At 35.8% G+C, this 19,225-nt stretch overlaps 1 protein-coding gene across 14 annotated transcripts in view; it reads right to left on the minus strand.

Annotated features, from left to right (window-relative positions):
* The window catches only part of FRYL (FRY like transcription coactivator), a 171,242-nt gene that overhangs the window by 23,229 nt on the left and 128,788 nt on the right, over nt 1-19,225 (minus strand). For 8 of the 14 annotated variants that reach the window (XM_032110470.1, XM_032110468.1, XM_032110472.1 and 5 more), the window contains 15 exons: nt 18,562-18,747; nt 16,653-16,857; nt 15,673-15,794; nt 14,993-15,183; nt 14,204-14,298; nt 12,608-13,215; nt 11,926-12,023; nt 10,768-10,938; nt 9,671-9,811; nt 7,371-7,568; nt 4,698-4,859; nt 4,354-4,428; nt 3,038-3,214; nt 746-754; nt 206-409 (listed from right to left, as the gene is read on the minus strand). In XM_032110470.1, coding sequence (XP_031966361.1) covers nt 206-409; nt 746-754; nt 3,038-3,214; nt 4,354-4,428; nt 4,698-4,859; nt 7,371-7,568; nt 9,671-9,811; nt 10,768-10,938; nt 11,926-12,023; nt 12,608-13,215; nt 14,204-14,298; nt 14,993-15,183; nt 15,673-15,794; nt 16,653-16,857; nt 18,562-18,747 — 2,642 coding nt within the window. The remainder of the gene's footprint in view (nt 1-205; nt 410-745; nt 755-3,037; nt 3,215-4,353; nt 4,429-4,697; nt 4,860-7,370; nt 7,569-9,670; nt 9,812-10,767; nt 10,939-11,925; nt 12,024-12,607; nt 13,216-14,203; nt 14,299-14,992; nt 15,184-15,672; nt 15,795-16,652; nt 16,858-18,561; nt 18,748-19,225) is intronic. The other 6 variants (XM_032110466.1, XM_032110465.1, XM_032110462.1 and 3 more) reach the window with 3 other exon arrangements.

Here is a 19,225-nt window from a genome sequence, read left to right on the forward strand (position 1 = left end):
ACTAAGATTATAAATCTGTTGTGTACCACCAATGTGGTAAAGCAAATTTTTTCCTTCATTGAGGATGTTATGAAAAAGAAGCTTAGCCACACTAATTTAGTTCTTTACTATGTCACTTAGGCTGAAAGTGTGAGCCACACTTATCCATTAAATGTGCTAGGGAAAGCTTAAGTTCTCAGATTTCTTTCACAGAAAAATAACTTACCATCTGTGAACGAGACAGTATCTGACTTGCAGTCAGTGCTGCTTCTTCTTCTGAAGACTCATCAGTATCCTCCTGGTTGGTCAAGTTCAAGCTGGGTGTGCTACCAGAGTACTGACACTCCTGAAGGGACGGTGTGTCTCCTTTGTCAATACTGTCAAGAGAGCGCCTGCGAACGCCCCAGTTGAAGTTGTCCATGCTTTCACCCTGTAACAAAAAAATTTGCACACATATGGTATGTACAAATTTCAACGTAATTAAATTAATACACAAATGCGACAGAGAAAACACGAGTACTGAACGCGTCATGAACAGAGTTTCAATCAGCCCTTTAGTTTTATTAAAAATTCAAGTACCTTGTTAAATGCTTGTAAATAAAATAAATGGCAAATGAAGTAGAAGTCTTTTGAATATCTTCTTGGAAAGTAACTCAATATGTAATCTAGAACTATATCAGTATTGATTTTATAATCTGACTAGAAAGTACAAACACATCACAGACAACAACAGATGAACAAGCCAGGGCACCAGGCTGCAACTTACCTGCAGCTCCTGGTTAGCAAAAAGGAAAACACATATAATTAGAAAGAACGAGGACAAACACTTAAAGATACTCTAGAACCAGGGAAAAATATTTTATTACATAGGATTTGCCAACAGTAAAAGACTGATTCAAGCTCTGAAAAAAAGCTTTAGTCAAAAAGCTAGTATTTAAAAGAATGTCTTTCTAATGAGATAAAAAAAACCCAACTGAGGACAAAACACTAAAATCAGCATGCTCATGATACATTTTCTCTAGCATAACACATAAAGCAACTGTTTCAACAAACATTGATGAAATTCTTTAACTAACACACATGAATCTATACTGACCACATCCAACTGACAAAACACTATCAACAATAATTATATACAGGGTGTAGAAAAGATGATGTTGTCATTGTTTTACGAGGTACTTCGTGTCAGTTTTATGAAGTGCACCCTGAATACCAATAGCTGGATCCATTCTTTTTGTGCATTTTCAAGCTGAGCTATTTGGGTTTCAAATATCCATCATACTAAGTGACACCAGATCTTAAAAACACTGTTATTTTAATTCACAAGTACAATAATGATTGATTTTCTCAAGCACTTCATCAGCCTTCAACAATTCAGCTAAGTAATATCAAAAACCTGGTGAAGTTCACTTCACCACATCTACAGTTACTAAAACACCACATCTAGCCCCAAACATGGCTCCAAAACTGCCTTAAGAGAGTATTTCTTGTTGTGGCTTAAGAAATCACCATGATGCATTAAATATGCAACACAAACTAAACATTTTTTAATCTCTCTTAGTGATTTCTTTTGCTTAAAAGAAGATGAAAAGTTATGGCAAAGCAAAAGAATTTCAAGCACAACAAAGTACCACTACTGTGGGCTGAAACACTTAAATTTAATCTGAATATTACTCAGAATTTAATGTAAAAGCCCCACTTCATACTGTTGACATTTAATTATTAGCAATAAAGAACATTCTATATTTCTGGTGAAAAAATAAGCCAGAGCTTTCATACATATATATATATATATATGTAACATCCTGAATTCTTACTACCTGTGCTCTTAATTTTTTTTCTCTAGTACAGAACTACATGTTGCATCCAGGCAAGCAATAAAAAAACCCCTGCATTTTCTTATTTATTATCTACTATTAAAGCAACACAGACAATGAAGTTAAAGGTTAACTTTGTCTGGCAAAGTTTTCAACTTTTGTCATCCTATCTGCAAAGTCCTGTCTAGTGTTAACGTTTTAATACTACTAAGCCTGAATTCTGAACTGCTTGATTACTTGCATTCAATACAGGAAATGGTGTCTCTATAGTGTGTGGTTACATCTATGCAATAGACCATAATGAGCCTGTACTTCTCCTAGAAGGTGCAAATACTGGCTGAAGTGAAGCAATACACAGGTAGCAGGAGGAAGGGAGATAAAACTAAAGAATTATGGGGAAACCCTGTAAAAAGGTCTAGATAAATCAGGAGGAGAACAATCAGTGTTTAGATAGGCAGATATTCTTAGCAGCTTGTGGACTCATGACCAGCAAGGATCTCCATTGCTAATTCCCTATTTTGTATAGACTGTAACAAAACCACTGCAAGAAACTACAAAAACATTTGACTTTTTCCTCCCCAGTCCTTTTACAGTCATACTTTTAAGCTTCAGCAAATTTTGAAGCCTTTTATTTATCCAAAACAAGTAAAAGTTGTTAACAGAATCTTTACTATTTCTCAATACTTAATTTTGTTTACCTCCTCTCTCTTTTTGACAGAAAGAGAAATGGAGGAAATATAAGAACTGCAATAGACCAGATATAATGTAAAAGCCAATGCAAGCAATTATAGAGAGCAAGTATTTAATGAGATAGTGTATCATATGGTGTGTTACTTTGAAAGCCTTTCATGAAGTTTTCAAAATCCAGAAACATATCAGAAACAATGATTATGCCATTTTCTTAACACACTGTTCCATAATTAAGTTTTCTCCTGCATGGTACCCAGGTGTTCATGCTGACATTGGCTTACATTGTCATATCACTTCACTTTCAGATAAAGTCACTTAAATCCCCCCCCAAAAATCTCAACTCTTCCCTCCAAAACCAGCTAACAATTTGCAATAACTTAACCCTGCAAAGTTTTTGGCCCAGGTTTCTTAATCTAAGCTCCATCACATCATAAATTCTTTTGAATTGGATTAGTTAGCAGAGCTGCCAATTCCTTAGGATTGCACCAACACAACCTTATTTTTAAAATGTTCTCAAATGGAAATACACAGAAGAAACCCCAAGGTCTCACCTCTGCATCTTCCAATTCAACATCTAAAAAGTCAAAGTCTTTAAAAACTCCAAACTGTTGTTCACTGGTATTGTCTTCTACAGCCACTTCCTCCTCTTGAATCACTTCTTCTGTTGCTGAAATTAGACTAGTTTGTTGATCTCCAACTTCCAAGTCTTCATTAGAAGAAAACACAACCTGCAAATATAGGTAAAAATAGAAGTAAAAACCTCCAATTTCTGTAACTCCAAAAGTTAGCTATCCAGCTTCCTGCCATTTAATGGAATTAGTGGCATTCAATGTGAATACCCCTATACTGATAATACTTTGCTTCAAGACTAGTTGGATTTTAAACTACACCTTTAAATTAGTGGTATCATTCTCTCCTTAATGTAACTAAGAGTTACAAAGGTATAAGTTGAGAGAAAAATATATCATCCAAACTTCATTTTCATAACCACAACATCAGTCAAATTTAAGAATCAAAAAATCCATCATAATAACCATCCACATGACACAGACCATATTGTTTTCACCTACGAATTTTTGTGGAAGGACTGTACACCTTTAAAAGGGATCCAGTACTGGCCTACTGTGATGATAACCTTCACAAATGACAATATTCTGTTTATTTCTGTGCAATGCTTTTAAATCTCTTCAATTTCAGCTTTCAGGCATCTCCTTTTATTTATTTTAACTTCCTCCACTAGATTAAAAGGATCCTTCTCCCACCAATATTTTTCCCTAGCTAAGAACTTCTACGCAACAACAACAAAAAAAATGTTCTAGATGATAACCAAGGTAGGCTACTCACTTTATTTTAAAAGCTGTCAAAATCATCACTACCATCAAGCGTAGTATGCCAGCAGGGTTCCTTACACAGAAGTAAAACCATCAACCTATTTTTACTCAACAGTTACAACTTTCGTTCCTATAAATAACCATGTTAGTTTCAAGGTATATGATCCACTGGTTATTTTCAATGGATTCTAGGATATTTTCAATACAGCATCAACACCCTTGCAGTCCTCAGCTACGGCTACCCCTTCTCTCAAAAGCATCTATTATGGACTAGATAGAGATTTAGTCAGAACAGGGGAGACCTAGTTCAATTCTCTTTTCTAGCTGAGACAACCATGCCCACTGGAGTCCTTGAGGAATAACAGTAATCCACTACTTCTGATTCTTCTTTTTAATGCTTCGACTGGATTTGTGAACTGCTGAACCAAAACTAGCTTGTCCAAATCCACTGCTCATAACTCCACCAACACCTAAAAATGCAATGGCATTCTGCTAGTTGAGTTCAGAAACCAAAACAAACCACCATCACCACTTACCGAAGGATTCTTGGGAAGACCAGAATCCGGACCACACAGAGAAAGCACATTCATTAGCTTCTCCCTCGTCCTTCTCTGAAAAATGTACCAAAGAAAATCACATAGCATGGCAGCTGCTGAAGGTCCAGGTAAAAATATAAATTTTTAACTAGTCATATTGCATATTGACATCCTCTAAAAAGAATCTTAAATTTTTTTACTTTTCACCAGTATCAGCTTTTAGTTATATTACAGCTTTAGCTATATTAATTTACTGTTTCAAATTACACTTCAATACATTTTTTTTTCTACATTCAGAAACACTGTCTCTAATACATGTATAAAGTGTTTGAGGCACAATGTACCTGAGATGGCTGTGGTCTCTTCCAGCTGACAGGAACCAGTGCATTTGAATTGGAGCCTGATGAAGTTGAAGAAGTACTCCGGGTCACAGCAATGACTTTTGGCTTCCCATTTCTACCAGCTGCACTGTGTTGATCACCATATTTATTCCCAATAATTGGTGTCTAGCAAAGACAACAAACACTTTCTTAAAATTCAAATCTATAATAGTAAAGACTACATATTTGACTTCAGAATTCATCATATGAAACGTAGGAGGGCTTGTCTGTAAGCATTCTGTAAAGCCCACGTCTAATCCACTGAGCCTTGGTACACTGGGAAATACAAAGCTGAGTACTTGTACCCTATGCAGCAAGCTGCCATTCTACCCACTTGTGTGGTTTTGAATTAGGCACATTTTATGCTGACAGTCCAATTATATTTTTAAACACATTTTAAAACCAACTGTTTTAAAAGCTGCAAAGCTTCTCTGCAGAATCATTCCCTGACATGAATAAACTGTTTTCACAGACCAGCAACTTCACAAACACACTGTCGCGGGTTCGGTTTGTAACCGGGCAGAAACACCAATTTAGTGTAGTGGTTTGGTCCAAAATACTCATTACTGTTTATCTGCTGTGAGATAAGAATTAGGAGAAACGCAAAACAGGCACCAAACTTGAAAGAATATAAAGAAGTTTATTAACAGACCTAAAAGAAGAAAAAAAAAATATACCACCTTCAGAACTCTCCTCCTCCCCCCACCTTCCTCCCTTCTCCCACTGACAATGTGAAAAGACAACCCTTAAGATGTTCAGTCTGTTTACCACTTCCATAATAACCTTGTTCAGTCCATTTAGAAAGAGAAGTCTCTTCTTGCTCATGCTATGAAAACATTATCACAACGAGACAGCCGCCCACTTCCAAATATTGTTCAGTCCACTTAGGAAGAGGAGTCTCTCTGCCTGCGTGTGAGTCCTTTCCCCCGACTTGCAGCTTTTCCCGCAACTGCTTTCGAGGGTCCACTCTTGAAGTTTTTTGGGGTACAATTTTAAGGTTGAGCCGTTCAGAAACAAAAACAGAGGCCCTTCTCCTTCCCTGGGAGCAAAGGGTCTTCATCATCTTCATCTTTAAGACTATCTCTGGGAGCATCTCTAGGAACTGAGGTTTTCTCCTTTCCCGTTTGGAGCAAAAGTCCTCATCTGGTCCATCTCTCCCTGTCCAAACTTCTCATGAAATTACAGCTGCGTCAGCATCTGCCTATCTCAGCGCAGGTGCTTTTGCTCACGAGTTGAACACTCCACCCCCCAGATCTTCATGAAATTACAACAGGATACTCTGATATATCATAGCTTCACAACAGAATTTCAGCTTTAAGCATCTCCTCTCTCTCTTCCCTCAGGTTTTCAGCTCTTCACAGCAGTAAAAGGGTTACTCTCACCTCGGCCTTGCAGCTTTGCAGCTGGAATGTTGAATTTTTCTTATCGAAGTGGAGAGGGGGGAGAGCCGAGCCGCTCCGGCTGCCCACGGCAAGGCAGTGGGGGGGGGGGTTCCATGGCTGGAACAGGTCCATGGCTTCAGGATGGCCGTGGCCCGGCCCGGCCTGGCCCGAGCAGGGCCTGGCCGGGCCCGCTGGCCCCCACACGGGGCCCTGCAGCCACCTGTCCCAGCACCGGAAACGAGAGAGAGCTTGGAGGGGGAGTTTGCCTATTCTTAAATGTGGATCACAGAGGTGATCACAACTTTAAGTGGCTTAGAGAATTGTCCATATTCAAACTGGCCAGCTGATAGGTTCTATCAGTTCCCAGAGGAAACTGTAAGCACCCCTTAGCAAGGACGTCCCTTCCGGGACTATGCTTGCTAACCTATGACACACACACACGCTTCTGAAAAAACAATGATCAAATGCAACCCTTTTGACAGCAAATGCTAATCCAATGAACTCCATGGGAATTCATCTTGCCTCTCAATTATCCACATGCCCTGAAACTTCAGTAGTGAATGTACTTACCAATTTAAGTAATGTTCCTAAGGCATCTATATCTCCAATCATTATCTAGGGTTAGCTTCAACCAGGAGCTCTTACTTCTGATCACTTCTAAGGTTTCTACAATTTTCACATCTCTACATTACACAGCAGTCACTTGCCTATGCTCCCCTTTCCAGATGTAGAATGAGTATCATTGGTGGTATGGGCAGTATTTTTAACTACAGGAGGTTTTTCTCCAGTTGTATCCCTCTTACCTTGAATTTCCTGTATTTTGTATCCTATCCCCTCCTCTAAATTTCCTCCCCCTTCCAAAGTCATGCTAAAACTGCAGTACAGGGTTTTAATCCTCTCAGCCCTTGAATACACAACCTTTCATTTGTTGAAAGCCTGGTATGTTCAGCTGCAAGCAGCAGCCAGCTGTATTGTCCGCCCTCCGACACAGCTGAGATACTCTTGAGAATAATCTTACTGACTCTTAGTAATTAACTCTCCAGACATTCAAAAGGGGGAAAAGGAAAATACACAACATAAAAGAATTCGAAATTTATCTTCCAGTATGACTCTTATTTACGAGTACGTGAAACTTCAATCTCTGCCATTCTTAACAATTGTACGTACTTATTTACAAACATATAAATGTAGAAAATAACATCTGAGTTTGCAACAGCAAGTCATTAGTGCATTGTCATTTAAATATAATAATTACCTCTGATATATCAAAATGAAAATCTAAGGTCTTCCCAGGTAGCTCCTTGGAGACATTATTAAAAATTTTCGTGAAAGAGATTTCAGGAGAACCTATGTCACCTCCATAAGACTTTGGAATATCATTAGGCACAACAAGGCTTGCTGACCGAGACACCACCAGTTTCAAAATATTAAGGGCTTCCTTCCAATATGGACTCTAAAGAGAACATACAAAAATCACACAACAATCCCTTCAACCAAGACAGCAATTTTTATGCATTTTGCAAGAATCCCCAACCCAAAACCTCTGATCTTTTACACATGGCTGAAGGGGCTAGCACAGGTAGGAAGCTTTGGACCTTGAAGTGCCAGGAAAGCAGCGGCAAGATATCAGGCCGTGCCATGGTGGGTGGCCAGGTCCATCCACGCAGGCTCAAGGGCTCCAGGTCACTGGGCCAGCCACACCAGACTCTGGTCTATGTCCCTCCTTCCCAGTAGTTACACTGTTTTTTACCATTGTCTGAAGCATCTGCCCTTTGTGACCCAGAAGACTGAAACTGAGAGTATTTAACTATCGCTTAACTACAGTAACTGATAGTATTCAAACTAACTATTCCACCTCTTGGCATCTTTAATTGTTTTACAGTTATGGGCAGAGTAAATGGAATTTGAAACAAGCAAAACTATTTTGTGCTTAAAAATGAGGAAATACAAAAGATTTTAACAAAGAAGTGAAAACATCTACAAAGTTTTTAGTATCAAACCAATGGAGTGCTTAAAAAAAGCTATTGGAAAAAGTGTGAGAATATAAGAGGCAGAGCCTGAGTTAAGTGCACATTCCTTAAAAAGATGATTAAGGCAACGTAAATAATTCAGTCGTTTCAATTACACACACTATGGAGAGAATCAGAAGAAGAGACATAAAATAAAAGCGGCTTTATGCAAAGATTTACTCCTGGAAATGCAAGGATTCTGCCTGAAACTTAAATCTTCCAATTTTTGAAATCAGCATGATGTCTGCCTTTTTTTTTTTTTAAATTAGGAGGCTATGTTTGTTAAAATACTTTTTTTATTGCATTAAAAAAATAAACACCCCTTTCAATGCTCTAAGTAGTATATGCTTTATGCTTCTTTGTAGATAACGGGAGTCTTCAATAATCTCCTGAATTTCTGTGCATCATAAACATAAAAAAAAGGAGTCTCAAACTGGAACTATCCTGTAGCAACTTAAATTTATTTACAGCTGTTGTGATTGCAGAGGACTGAAAAAACCCAAAGCTTAGTAGAAGCACACTTAAACAAGACATGATAATTTATGATCTTTTCTTTTGTCATTTACAGTAACATATTTTATTTTATCAAAAATATGTTAAGACTTTTCTGGAATATTTTTCGCTAGTACCATCTTTTAATAGTTTACATCTAATTAAGATTACATTCCATGGTAGTAAGGGCTTGCATACAAAGCTCAGAGAGAGGTTAGAGGTGAAGCAAGATGCCGCCAGGCTATAAAAACTGTAGCTAATGCTAATCATTCCATTTTGCCTAATGCACTCTGACAGGAGCACAATATCTAAAGTATATATCCATCAATAACAAAACAGCCAGGGAACATGACTTTTCCTGGTAATTATGATTAAACCATTTGACTGAAATACATTCAGCAATAATGGAATTCAGAAGAAAAAAATGAAGAGAATGTTGTGCACTGAAATGGTTTATGCTCCAGGCATTTCCATAAAATCTTTCAGCAAGATGCTAGACTTTCTACTGTGAAATAGATTTTCAGTGAATTTGTGTTTCAAATACAAAGGCTTAAATTACCGTGGGCAAAACACTACGGTTCATCTTTTGGGGACCTTCTTTAATAAAAAATGTACTCAATTTTGTTAAGGTGCACTTTAAAGTTCCTCATGGATATATTACTGAGAGTGATTTAAATCCACATTTAACCATAAAATTTTCTTTTTAAAACATATACACAAAAATAATACATTTGTGCAGCTTAGCAATAAACATTTCCTTGTATTTTAATAGCTGAAGGATCATCTTCTTTAACTACATATGACGAGTTGCTTACATCTGTAAAAAGATGCACATTCACCCAGATTACTTGTTCCACCAGAGGCAAATCACATTGGACAAATACACAAGCATCTAGTGAATTAAGTACATAGGAAAAAAGCCCAAACCCTATGGAATCTGACTTCAAACAACAATTTTTATATCTGAAATAAATTCCCCCCAAAATTCAAGTGTAATTTTGGTACCATTTTGATAATAAGCAGACAGGCTTTTACAGTTTTTCAGAGTACCTACCTGAACATATTTACCAATAACTTTTATGATTTCCAAATTAAACTGCTTCACTGGTGCTGTGGATAGGTCAATATGACTCAGAAGGCTGTAAATGATCTGCAGCAAGGACTGTTGCATACTGGATAAGCCTTTCTCTAACAGCTAAAAAAAGGTTTTTAAAATACAAAATTTAATTAGGGCCTTAAATTGTAGCAAAAAGTAAAAGCAAACATTTAAATACAGCTAACTTGCACACATATTTATTGTCCCCATCACAAAATTTAAATGTACCACTTACTGTTTTTCAAACTTTTGTTTTAGCACAAAAAAACCCAGTAATGCAACAGCACAATGGCTTTTGTCCTGATTCATTTTTGCCCTTGAATTTTGACATGTTTTTAGCACAGACCTAAAGCATCTAATAGCAAAACGCTTTTTGTTACATAAAAGCATTCATACTAATACAAAATCTTAAAACTGTATAAAAAACAATTACAGCTACACCTTAAACAAGGTTGGTAAATGCAGTTTTACCAACAAAGTAGGTACATATAAAGTCATTCGTAAGAATGAACAAATTAAAAAAAAATCTCCATCAGTTTTAAGTGATACACTTCAAGGACAAGCTCTACAAGCTTTTCACACAAGGTACTCAACAGCTTTCCTATATGAATGGCTGACAGAATGATATATGGATTTCTATAATTTAAATTATCTTTTTATATATTGTGTACTACTTACAACTGAATGTTGCAATTATTTTTAAAGTTGTCATAAAGACATATGTACCTGACTAAAGAAAGTCTCTTAAAGTTTGCACTGAGCGTATTTGCTGAAGCCAAGACAGTGTATATTCATGTAGTACAAAATACAAACATCTACTGCCAAACACTCCTCTCACAAAAGGAGATCTTTCATTAGAGGGATTATCATTTTAAGGTATATAAATTACTGCACTCTAAAATGGCAGTAGTCATCCCTTTTCTACATCCTAGAACATTTTAGTAATATTTTCCTGTTACGGAAGATGTGCTTTATTCGCCTCGATATTCAGAACCATGAGAAATTAGGAATTGGCAATGAATTGTCAACATGAGATACTTTTAGTAAAAATTTACCTCTGCAAGATAAGTTATGAGGTTAAATGTGGCATCTGAGAAAGAGTCATGCAAATATCTACACACTACATTAATCCAGTTAGAACAGTCTCTGGAATAACTGTGTGTACTGTATAAACTCATCATATGAGCCAGATTGGCAAGAGTTGGTGACTTCTCCTCTGCACAAACCTGAAAAGCAAAACCACATTTAATTATAGTAGAAATTGTATTTTTAAATCCAAGCATTCATGAGTCATTATGCACTTCTCCCAGATTTCACTCCAAGATTTCATTTCCAAGATTTCACTTCAGTTATTTTCTAGTAACTGAAATCAAACTAATCACATATGCATGACCTACAGTTTCTGTTGAATTTTGGCACCATGGCATTCATGTTTCAAGTTTATCTACTTATCATACATTTGGTATGATCAACCAATATCTCTCGCTCTAATAATGCACTTACTGAAGGGCAGCAGTAATTTCTGGACTCGCATCAGGCACCTAAACTTTGAGTCATCCTGGGCACAGCTTAGTGGTTCACGTGTCACAGCCTGGGCAGCCACAGGTGTATGACTGCATCTCCTATGCCAGACAGCTCTTTCCTATGTCCCTTTCCACATTCTTCCTCAAAATAAAGATTCTGTCAAGCCACTGCAACACCATCTTGGCTGACAACAGCTGGTGTGCACCATGTACTGCTTTAACAGCCACTACAGTTCAGAAATATTTCGGGGTGTGTTTCAATGTGTACAAGTAATAGAAAGCACATACAACCTTTTCTTCCCTGTCTACCAGTCTGAAAGGTAAGAATCGGTTCCTTGTCATAAGAAAATTAGGAAGCACGCTTAAAATGTGATTAGGTTTACACTCAAAATTACAAATGGAAAAATCAGACAAGTAAGAAAAAGTAACTGATATCATTAGTAAGAAAATTTATTCTCGAAATCTAAATTTTACAGAATAAGCTAAATGTGTTTTTTCATTGATAAACAGAAACTCAGGGGTTGATATGAGGCCCAGCTACACAAATTAGGACTGGATCACATCTTTAAATATGACCTCTTACAGTTATGTGTATATTACTATTAGAATCATAAGGGACCCCAAAAAATACATAACCAATGCTGCTATATATATCCTCCTGGATACTTCTCCAAGCATCATGTTACATACCTTTGCTATCCTGTCAGCTGTTTCTTTACAAAACTGAGTTGGGTTATCAAAATGTTGTATCAGATGAGGAAGTAGGCACAAGATATTTAGAGGAAATCCTAAACACATAAATAAACAGAGTTATATGAGCCCTTACAGTTTTTAAGATGACTTAAAAGCAGAGTTATGTGGTATTTAAAACTCTTACAGCCTGACACATACATTCACACAGATATATAAATTATATATACACATAGATGTACCTAAGTATGTATGTATGAACAATGTATATAAATGTGTCTGTGTTAGGTATAAAAATGCATGATAAAAATAAACTCATCACTGGACCAATTAAGCAAAACTACCATGAAACTGGATAATTTCAGGCACTATAGTCACATTGTTTCTAAAAAGGTGTAAATAGTGCTAATTGAGCTAGTTAGCACAAGATCATGACAAAAAATACACAGCTCTTAAAACTCACTTGCAAACAACAGTCAGTGCATAAAGTCTACCTGCAAGCTTGCTTGTCAGATAATCATAGTCTGTAATGTATTCCTACTATGTAGCAGTGCAATACAGACAACTGCAGAAAACATTTAACTGAAGTGTTTCTTCAAGGCAAATGCATAATCACTACTGATTTTGACTCCACTTAATTTGATGAAAGAATATATTTTTATTACATATTTACTAAAGATACCTGCTAACTGAGAAGGATCCACCAAAGCATGCCGGGAAATTGTGATGAGTTTACTGAGGAGATGAACTGTCATTTCTTGCGTAGAGGCTGAAGTAAACCCTTTCAGGAAAAGCTGCTGAAGGCCTGGAAAGTTATTCCATTTCAGTTTATTCTGCACCTTTTCTATCTTTTCCCGACTCTCTGATTTATCCAGAGGCATGTGAATAAGAAGCTTGTTGAGTAGCTTGAGAGCCAGAAGGTATTCATACTCATAATCTGACTCCAGCAACGAAGCTGCAATCCAAAATATGGTGGCCATCATGTTGACAGGGTCAGTAGTGGGCTGCACATCGTACATCCCTCCCTCTCTCAGGGAGGAGAGGCTTCTAGTCCTGGCCAAACTTCCACCATGATTTATCCTTCCATCCATTATATCCAGTGTGTTGCTCCGTCGCCGGTCGCCTCTCCGCTCACTCATTAAATTCAGTCTCAAGGAATTACTCCTTGTATTGCTGTAGTATCCCAAACAACTGCCACTATTAATGGGACTTGTGCTTAGATTTATCTGTCCAGTGCTTTTTCTATTAGCTGCATACTTATTTCCCATTACAGAATCATGATATGAGGTTCTGGAATAAAAATCAGTATTACATATTGTTACATGCAAAATAATTTAATAACATAGAGTTTAGAAAAAGAGAAGAAAGAAAAGTGATGTTACACTAATCACATACACATGCAGTTAATACACAAGTAAATACAGGATTTCTGTATCTATTATTAAAATATCCAATATCCTTATGGCATAAGGACAAGACTGCAGCATCCTGCTATCTCTTCTACCAAATATATTTGTTACAATCCCAGAATACCATAAAAATTACAGCAAAATTAGAAAAACTAGCCGATAGCATGTAAAAGATTATGTGTAAGTGATGATCTAGCATCCCAACTTACTTAAAGACGTGATAAAAGTAGAGAAATTAATTAATTAATACAATTATTACCATGTATTTGTCTGAGGTATCTGACCTAGGAAACCCAACACCTTTCTATTCTGATACTGAGAAATTGAATATATTCCTAGAAATCTCAGCATTTTCAAAAACTTTGTGAGGAAGTCAAACAAATACAGATGTCTGTACATGAGGGGATTTTTTTCCAGTTTGATAAAAGGTCATCAAGGTAACCACTCAAACTGGAATGAAACACACAAATGACTCAGACTGTTCAGTTACACTTCTTAAATATGACAACAAACCTGAGGCCTAAGACAGACTAACATCTGCAGAGCCTTTAAATTCAAGAATTTTAAGGAGAACTGACAACATTTCAGAACTAAGCCATAAGGAACTCCTTGAACACCTTTTTTTTAAAAAATTGGACCCAAGAGGGTAAATCAGAAAGGCAGTAAGATATCCTCAGGAAATCTAGATTCTTACATGTTTTGCTTGAGGCAGAATGATAAAAACATATGACAGCAAGCAATTTTGCTATATGGATACAATTATTCTGCCAAGACTACATGAAATTATTTCATTACATTTATAACACAGATTTTTAATAATTCAAATGTATAAAAACGCATAATGAAGCTTGACTAATAAAAGAACTTACTGAGAAAGGGCAGAAAGCAGATCATAATGCTTCATGGTTTCAGCCAATGTATCAATAGCAGATTCTAAAGTCAAAAGCAGCTCTATGACAAAACCCTGGGGAAAGCCAAAGGCCATTATAAGGTATGCAATATGCACAAGGAAGATCACAGAAAATCTACTGAATAGTAATATATAAATATAAAATCAGTAACTAAATTATTTCATGCTTCAATTAGAATACAATCCTGATGGGACAGCTCAAGATAGCAGTATAGCTTCAAGACAAGGAGAAACTTCAATTTATTTGTAAGTAAATTTATTTATTTACTGAATTAATTCTGGTTTTGCATTATTTTTAAGGATGGATTGAAGGATGAAATCATTCATAGTCACTTTGCAGTATTAAAAGATTAGATACACTCCTTGGTACAATGACACCAAGTTGAATGATTGTTTACACTTTATCAGGTTAAGTTCTTAACAAAAGAAAACCTAAATTTTTTTTATATGGCTGATCTCAGTATTCTCTAGCAATGAAAGAGAAGGTGTCTACTGGAAATAGATGTATCAAACTCTCTGAAAGATCCTATTGCTGTAGAAGAGAATGTGCACAACTTTTCCTCAGTCAATTAGGTGAAATTCAGAAAGCATCACAATTAAAACTGTTGGGATATTTGAAATACTTAAAGATAAAAAGCAGCTGGATAAAACGATGCTTTTAAATTTTGCTGTCATTGAACTAATAATGCACGTACGTCATTTAGGCAGACTTAGCTTTCTAATAAAGTGGGGGCAAAATTTCAAATACCTGAGCTTCTTCTCCTGCATCTCCAACAGTTTCTACTAGTCTGGAGAGAACATCAGAAAGTGTAGATGGAGTGAGAGGCTGCTTCAGAGCCCTGAATATTTGAAAGGACCTCCCAGCATAATGTCGAGAGGAACACGAAAGCGCAGTTTGCAAAGCGACTTCACTGAGACGATGTTCCAATTGATATCCTCCTATGAAGGCAAATAAATACTCAAGCAACACTGCTTTATAAAAAACCAAATCCACTTGAATTTACTGAAGAGTAAATTGCCAAAGTCATTCCTAAATTTAAAATATTCTCACATACTCTACATTTCTCTGAAGAAGTATTAGTCTCAAAAATCTTTACAGGAATATAAACACCAAATACAGGTGTTAAGTATGCCAAACACTTAATGCTAGAGAGACTTGCAGACAATAAAACATTTATGATTTGAATATTAAGTATTCACAAGAAACTAATAAGATGTTTTATCTCATTCCTAAAAGATTATATTTAAATCTGTCATAACAGAAACATGAACTGAAGTGTGCAAGACACAAGAAAACTCTATTATTTAGAAGCAGTAATTACCTAGAGTGATTTTATAGATAACCTATGTGTTGGCACGCGTTAAAAAAAATTTATTTAGTTTGCAGACTTGCACATTTGATCATGCATTGTCTGTTTTCTAACATACCTGAGCTAGACTGTTTAAATATAGATACCACATGCTTTAAAAACACAGTTAACTGTTCAGCACTCTTTATATTAGGGTTCTTGGCTGAAACATCTTCATGATTCCAAAGTGGGCCTCTTTTCCTAAAAATATAAAAAAAGAGTAAACAGAATACAAAACATAGCCTTTGTCCTTAATATCATTGAAATGGAACTTGAACCTTACGGGTAGTTGCAAAAGAATCTACTATGTATCACATAAAAGAAACCATCTAGAACTCCAGGCACAAATTGGGAAGAATTTTGACAACTGACCAGTATTATACAAAAAACAACAAGTTAAGACGAAGTGAAAAGCAACGTATCAGATCCAATTGAAATAACTGGGTAATATAAGGCAGAGATATTCTGTGGTATTGTTATAGTATAATAGTTAGCTCTCTAAGAAAGAACCAGCACAACTACCACCATTATGCACTTCTTAACTTCCTTTCTTCCCATTTTCTTTCCATTGATACACCACACTGTTATAAATTTAGGCTGAGGTAAAGCAAAAGTATCAAAAGCATGGAGAAACAGGTAGGATTTTAGACTTACACCATCTTGAAAGCTTTATATAAACTATCATATAAACAGCACAAATGTTGATGATTTTACAGATGTTCGTCGCAACAAATTCCTCATTTTTGAATAGTCAGCTCTCTACTACTAGATAATCCCTAACTGCACACAAGTCTTGCATCTCCCTAACATCTCAGTGTATTCCTGCCCTAATTCAGAATAAAACATGGCAAAATACTTTTAAACACTCAGGACTTGACAGGGTGGTCAAAATTCTCTGAAAGTGTTGGAAAGTTAGAGCTTTTCACATGTGTATCACATAAAAACAGTTACTGGTGATGTAACAGAGACAGAATTAGACAACATGATGCTAAATAATAACAGGGTTACCATTCTTCCACAAAATACATGTCTTGACAAAAATGAAAACTGAAATCTTACCTTGAGGTAATAAATTCTATAAGAGTTTTCACTTTTTCATCCTGCTCGACTGAAATGTCAACCTCATTGAGGATTGTGGTGTGCAGTTGAGAAATGGCAGCACTTGTATTTCCTAAACTGATGCTAGAAGAGGTAGAACTTGAACTAAGCCCTGAGTCTGTCATTGGGGAGGGCTGGTAATCAGGTATAAAATCATGAACACCTGCTGAAATTGAAACAAGATGATTATGCACTTTTAAGTTGACAGTCAATATTAAATATATAAAAAGAAAAAATAGCCCTCTAAAAAGATCGATAACTTAGTAAATGTAGTAAGAATACTTAAAAGAGAGAAAATTATTGGATGCAATAATTTCAACAAAATCAACAAGTCTCATATATGCAAATTCTTCACATGGCTTATAGGATCTTTAATTGGGAACTGCTAGATCCCTTTTTAAAACCCCTGTATTATTCTTGATTTTGTACTAGTACTATGAGAGCTCATCAGCTTCGGAGGCATCTCAACTTAATTTAAAAAATTATACAAACTACTTCCTACTAATGAGCAGATAATTTTTTTTTTGTTAAAACCCAGTCCCAGTGTAACTGACATTACTTGAAATCAGTGAATACTAAGTATTATCTAGTGAATCGACCCTAAGCAGAGCCCCTGTGGCTGTACAGAGTTTCTCTGAAGTTAGCTTAGACTTGTGACCAGGAGATTTTTCTCTTCTGTATAAAGAATCACGTGGCAAAAAAATACAACCGCAGTGACTCCTCACATTGCTCTTCTATGCATCTATGAATGGCCGAGAGAAAGTAAACTAGCAAGGAAAACTGGCAGGGCCTTGGACTCTAACACTTGTATTTAAATAAACTTAAGACTCACTGACATCCACGGCAAATTTTCACTCTATAGAACCACAGAGTTTGGACTGGGGTATTAGCCAGCTCAAATAAAATTTAAAATTAGCTTGTCCAACCTTGTGCTAGCCATGCATACCTGTAAATACCTTATCCTAATCCCCAGCTGGAAATGTTCGATGCTGACCTTATTCTAATTTCTATCAGACATCTTTGTTTTAATAATAGCAGAATATTGTGTCATGTTTAGACAGTTTTATTCAAGCCCTTAAAGATTAGGAAGGGAATGGTTTGTATATGCCACTGTGTAGATGCAACATTAAAGTTCTGCCAAACAGATTAATATAAAATAATTCTTCCACTATGCACAGTTTTTAATTCCTCATTGCTACAAAAACCAAATTCACAAATCAGATGACTACTTTCGCTAAGTAATAAAACCAATGCTGATGCGAACAAAACAGAACAAACAATTGTATGGCAATATGCTGCCACCTACTGAAATAATATGAAATACCACATTTTTTTAAAAAAGAATTATTTCAAAGAAACTACAATACACTTTCACCATCAGAATATTCCCTTCATAAACAGATACATAGAAATAGAAAGTGTATTGTATAATTACAATATTGTGAAGTTAAGGTGAATATTAAAAGGCAGTATCTCAAAAAAGTGTTCTGATAGCCAATAAAAAATGCAATCACATTTGACAAAACCTGGGAATTTAAAGTTGCTATAAACAAGTCAGAGATGTAATTTCTTGGTTTTTATTTTCAAAGGCATAATAAAAACTGCTGTATTAAAGTTCCAAAACCCAGAGTTCCCTCTTTGGTTTCCACTACTATTCATTATTCAACTGTGCTCCCTACTTTGATGACTGAGTACAAAATGCTAATGAGAACTCTATTCATTTTGACTTCATTAAAATCCAAAGAAATACATTTTAATGGCAAGGGCTCAGGAAAATATTACAGACAAGAGAAATCTTAATAGTGCCTGTAAGAAGAGATAACTTCACATGTCATTTTAACCAGCAACACATAATAAATCAAAAGCATACCTGTGAAAGTGTAATCTAAATGGGTAGTTTGCTTGACAGTAAGCACCCTGGACTCATTGAACTCTCTGTTTCTGAGTAGGACAGAAGCAACAGACTGGACATTACTGCCAGAGCCCATCACTATCAGTAGATGCAAAAGTAGTCGTTTACAATGCTCATAGACTTCAGGGTGACAGTGGTCAAAACCTAACACAGAAGGAAAATGACAAGGCTTTATGATATTTGAAGGGCATGCTGAATTACATTATTTAAAAAATAGCAGTATTCAGATTGGTATGCTATACTTTACCAAATAACAGATATATAATTCACTAAACAATGCTTTTTCAATGCTTCAATATAGAAACAACAGCATATAGTTTAACAAACTGTATGTTGATCAGACTAAAATATATCTGATAATCCCATGCAGCATTAAAGTACAAAGTAATTTTAAGTAAGATTAGTTTTAAGTAAGAACTTAATCTGCGCTCTGTATGAAAATTACTACATATAGGAACAGAAAGAAAAAAATTGAATTTTACTGTGTCTTGTACAAGATGTAAAAGTGACTTGAAAAGAAAGTGCCTTAAAACAATTCCAAAAAAATCTTAATTACACTAATCAAGCTGAAAGACATTTAACTGAATTTTAAAAAATACTGTAAATATTACCAAATTAATGG

This window comes from Corvus moneduloides, chromosome 5 (genome assembly GCF_009650955.1).
Source record: "Corvus moneduloides isolate bCorMon1 chromosome 5, bCorMon1.pri, whole genome shotgun sequence".
Taxonomy (NCBI): Eukaryota; Metazoa; Chordata; class Aves; order Passeriformes; family Corvidae; genus Corvus; species Corvus moneduloides.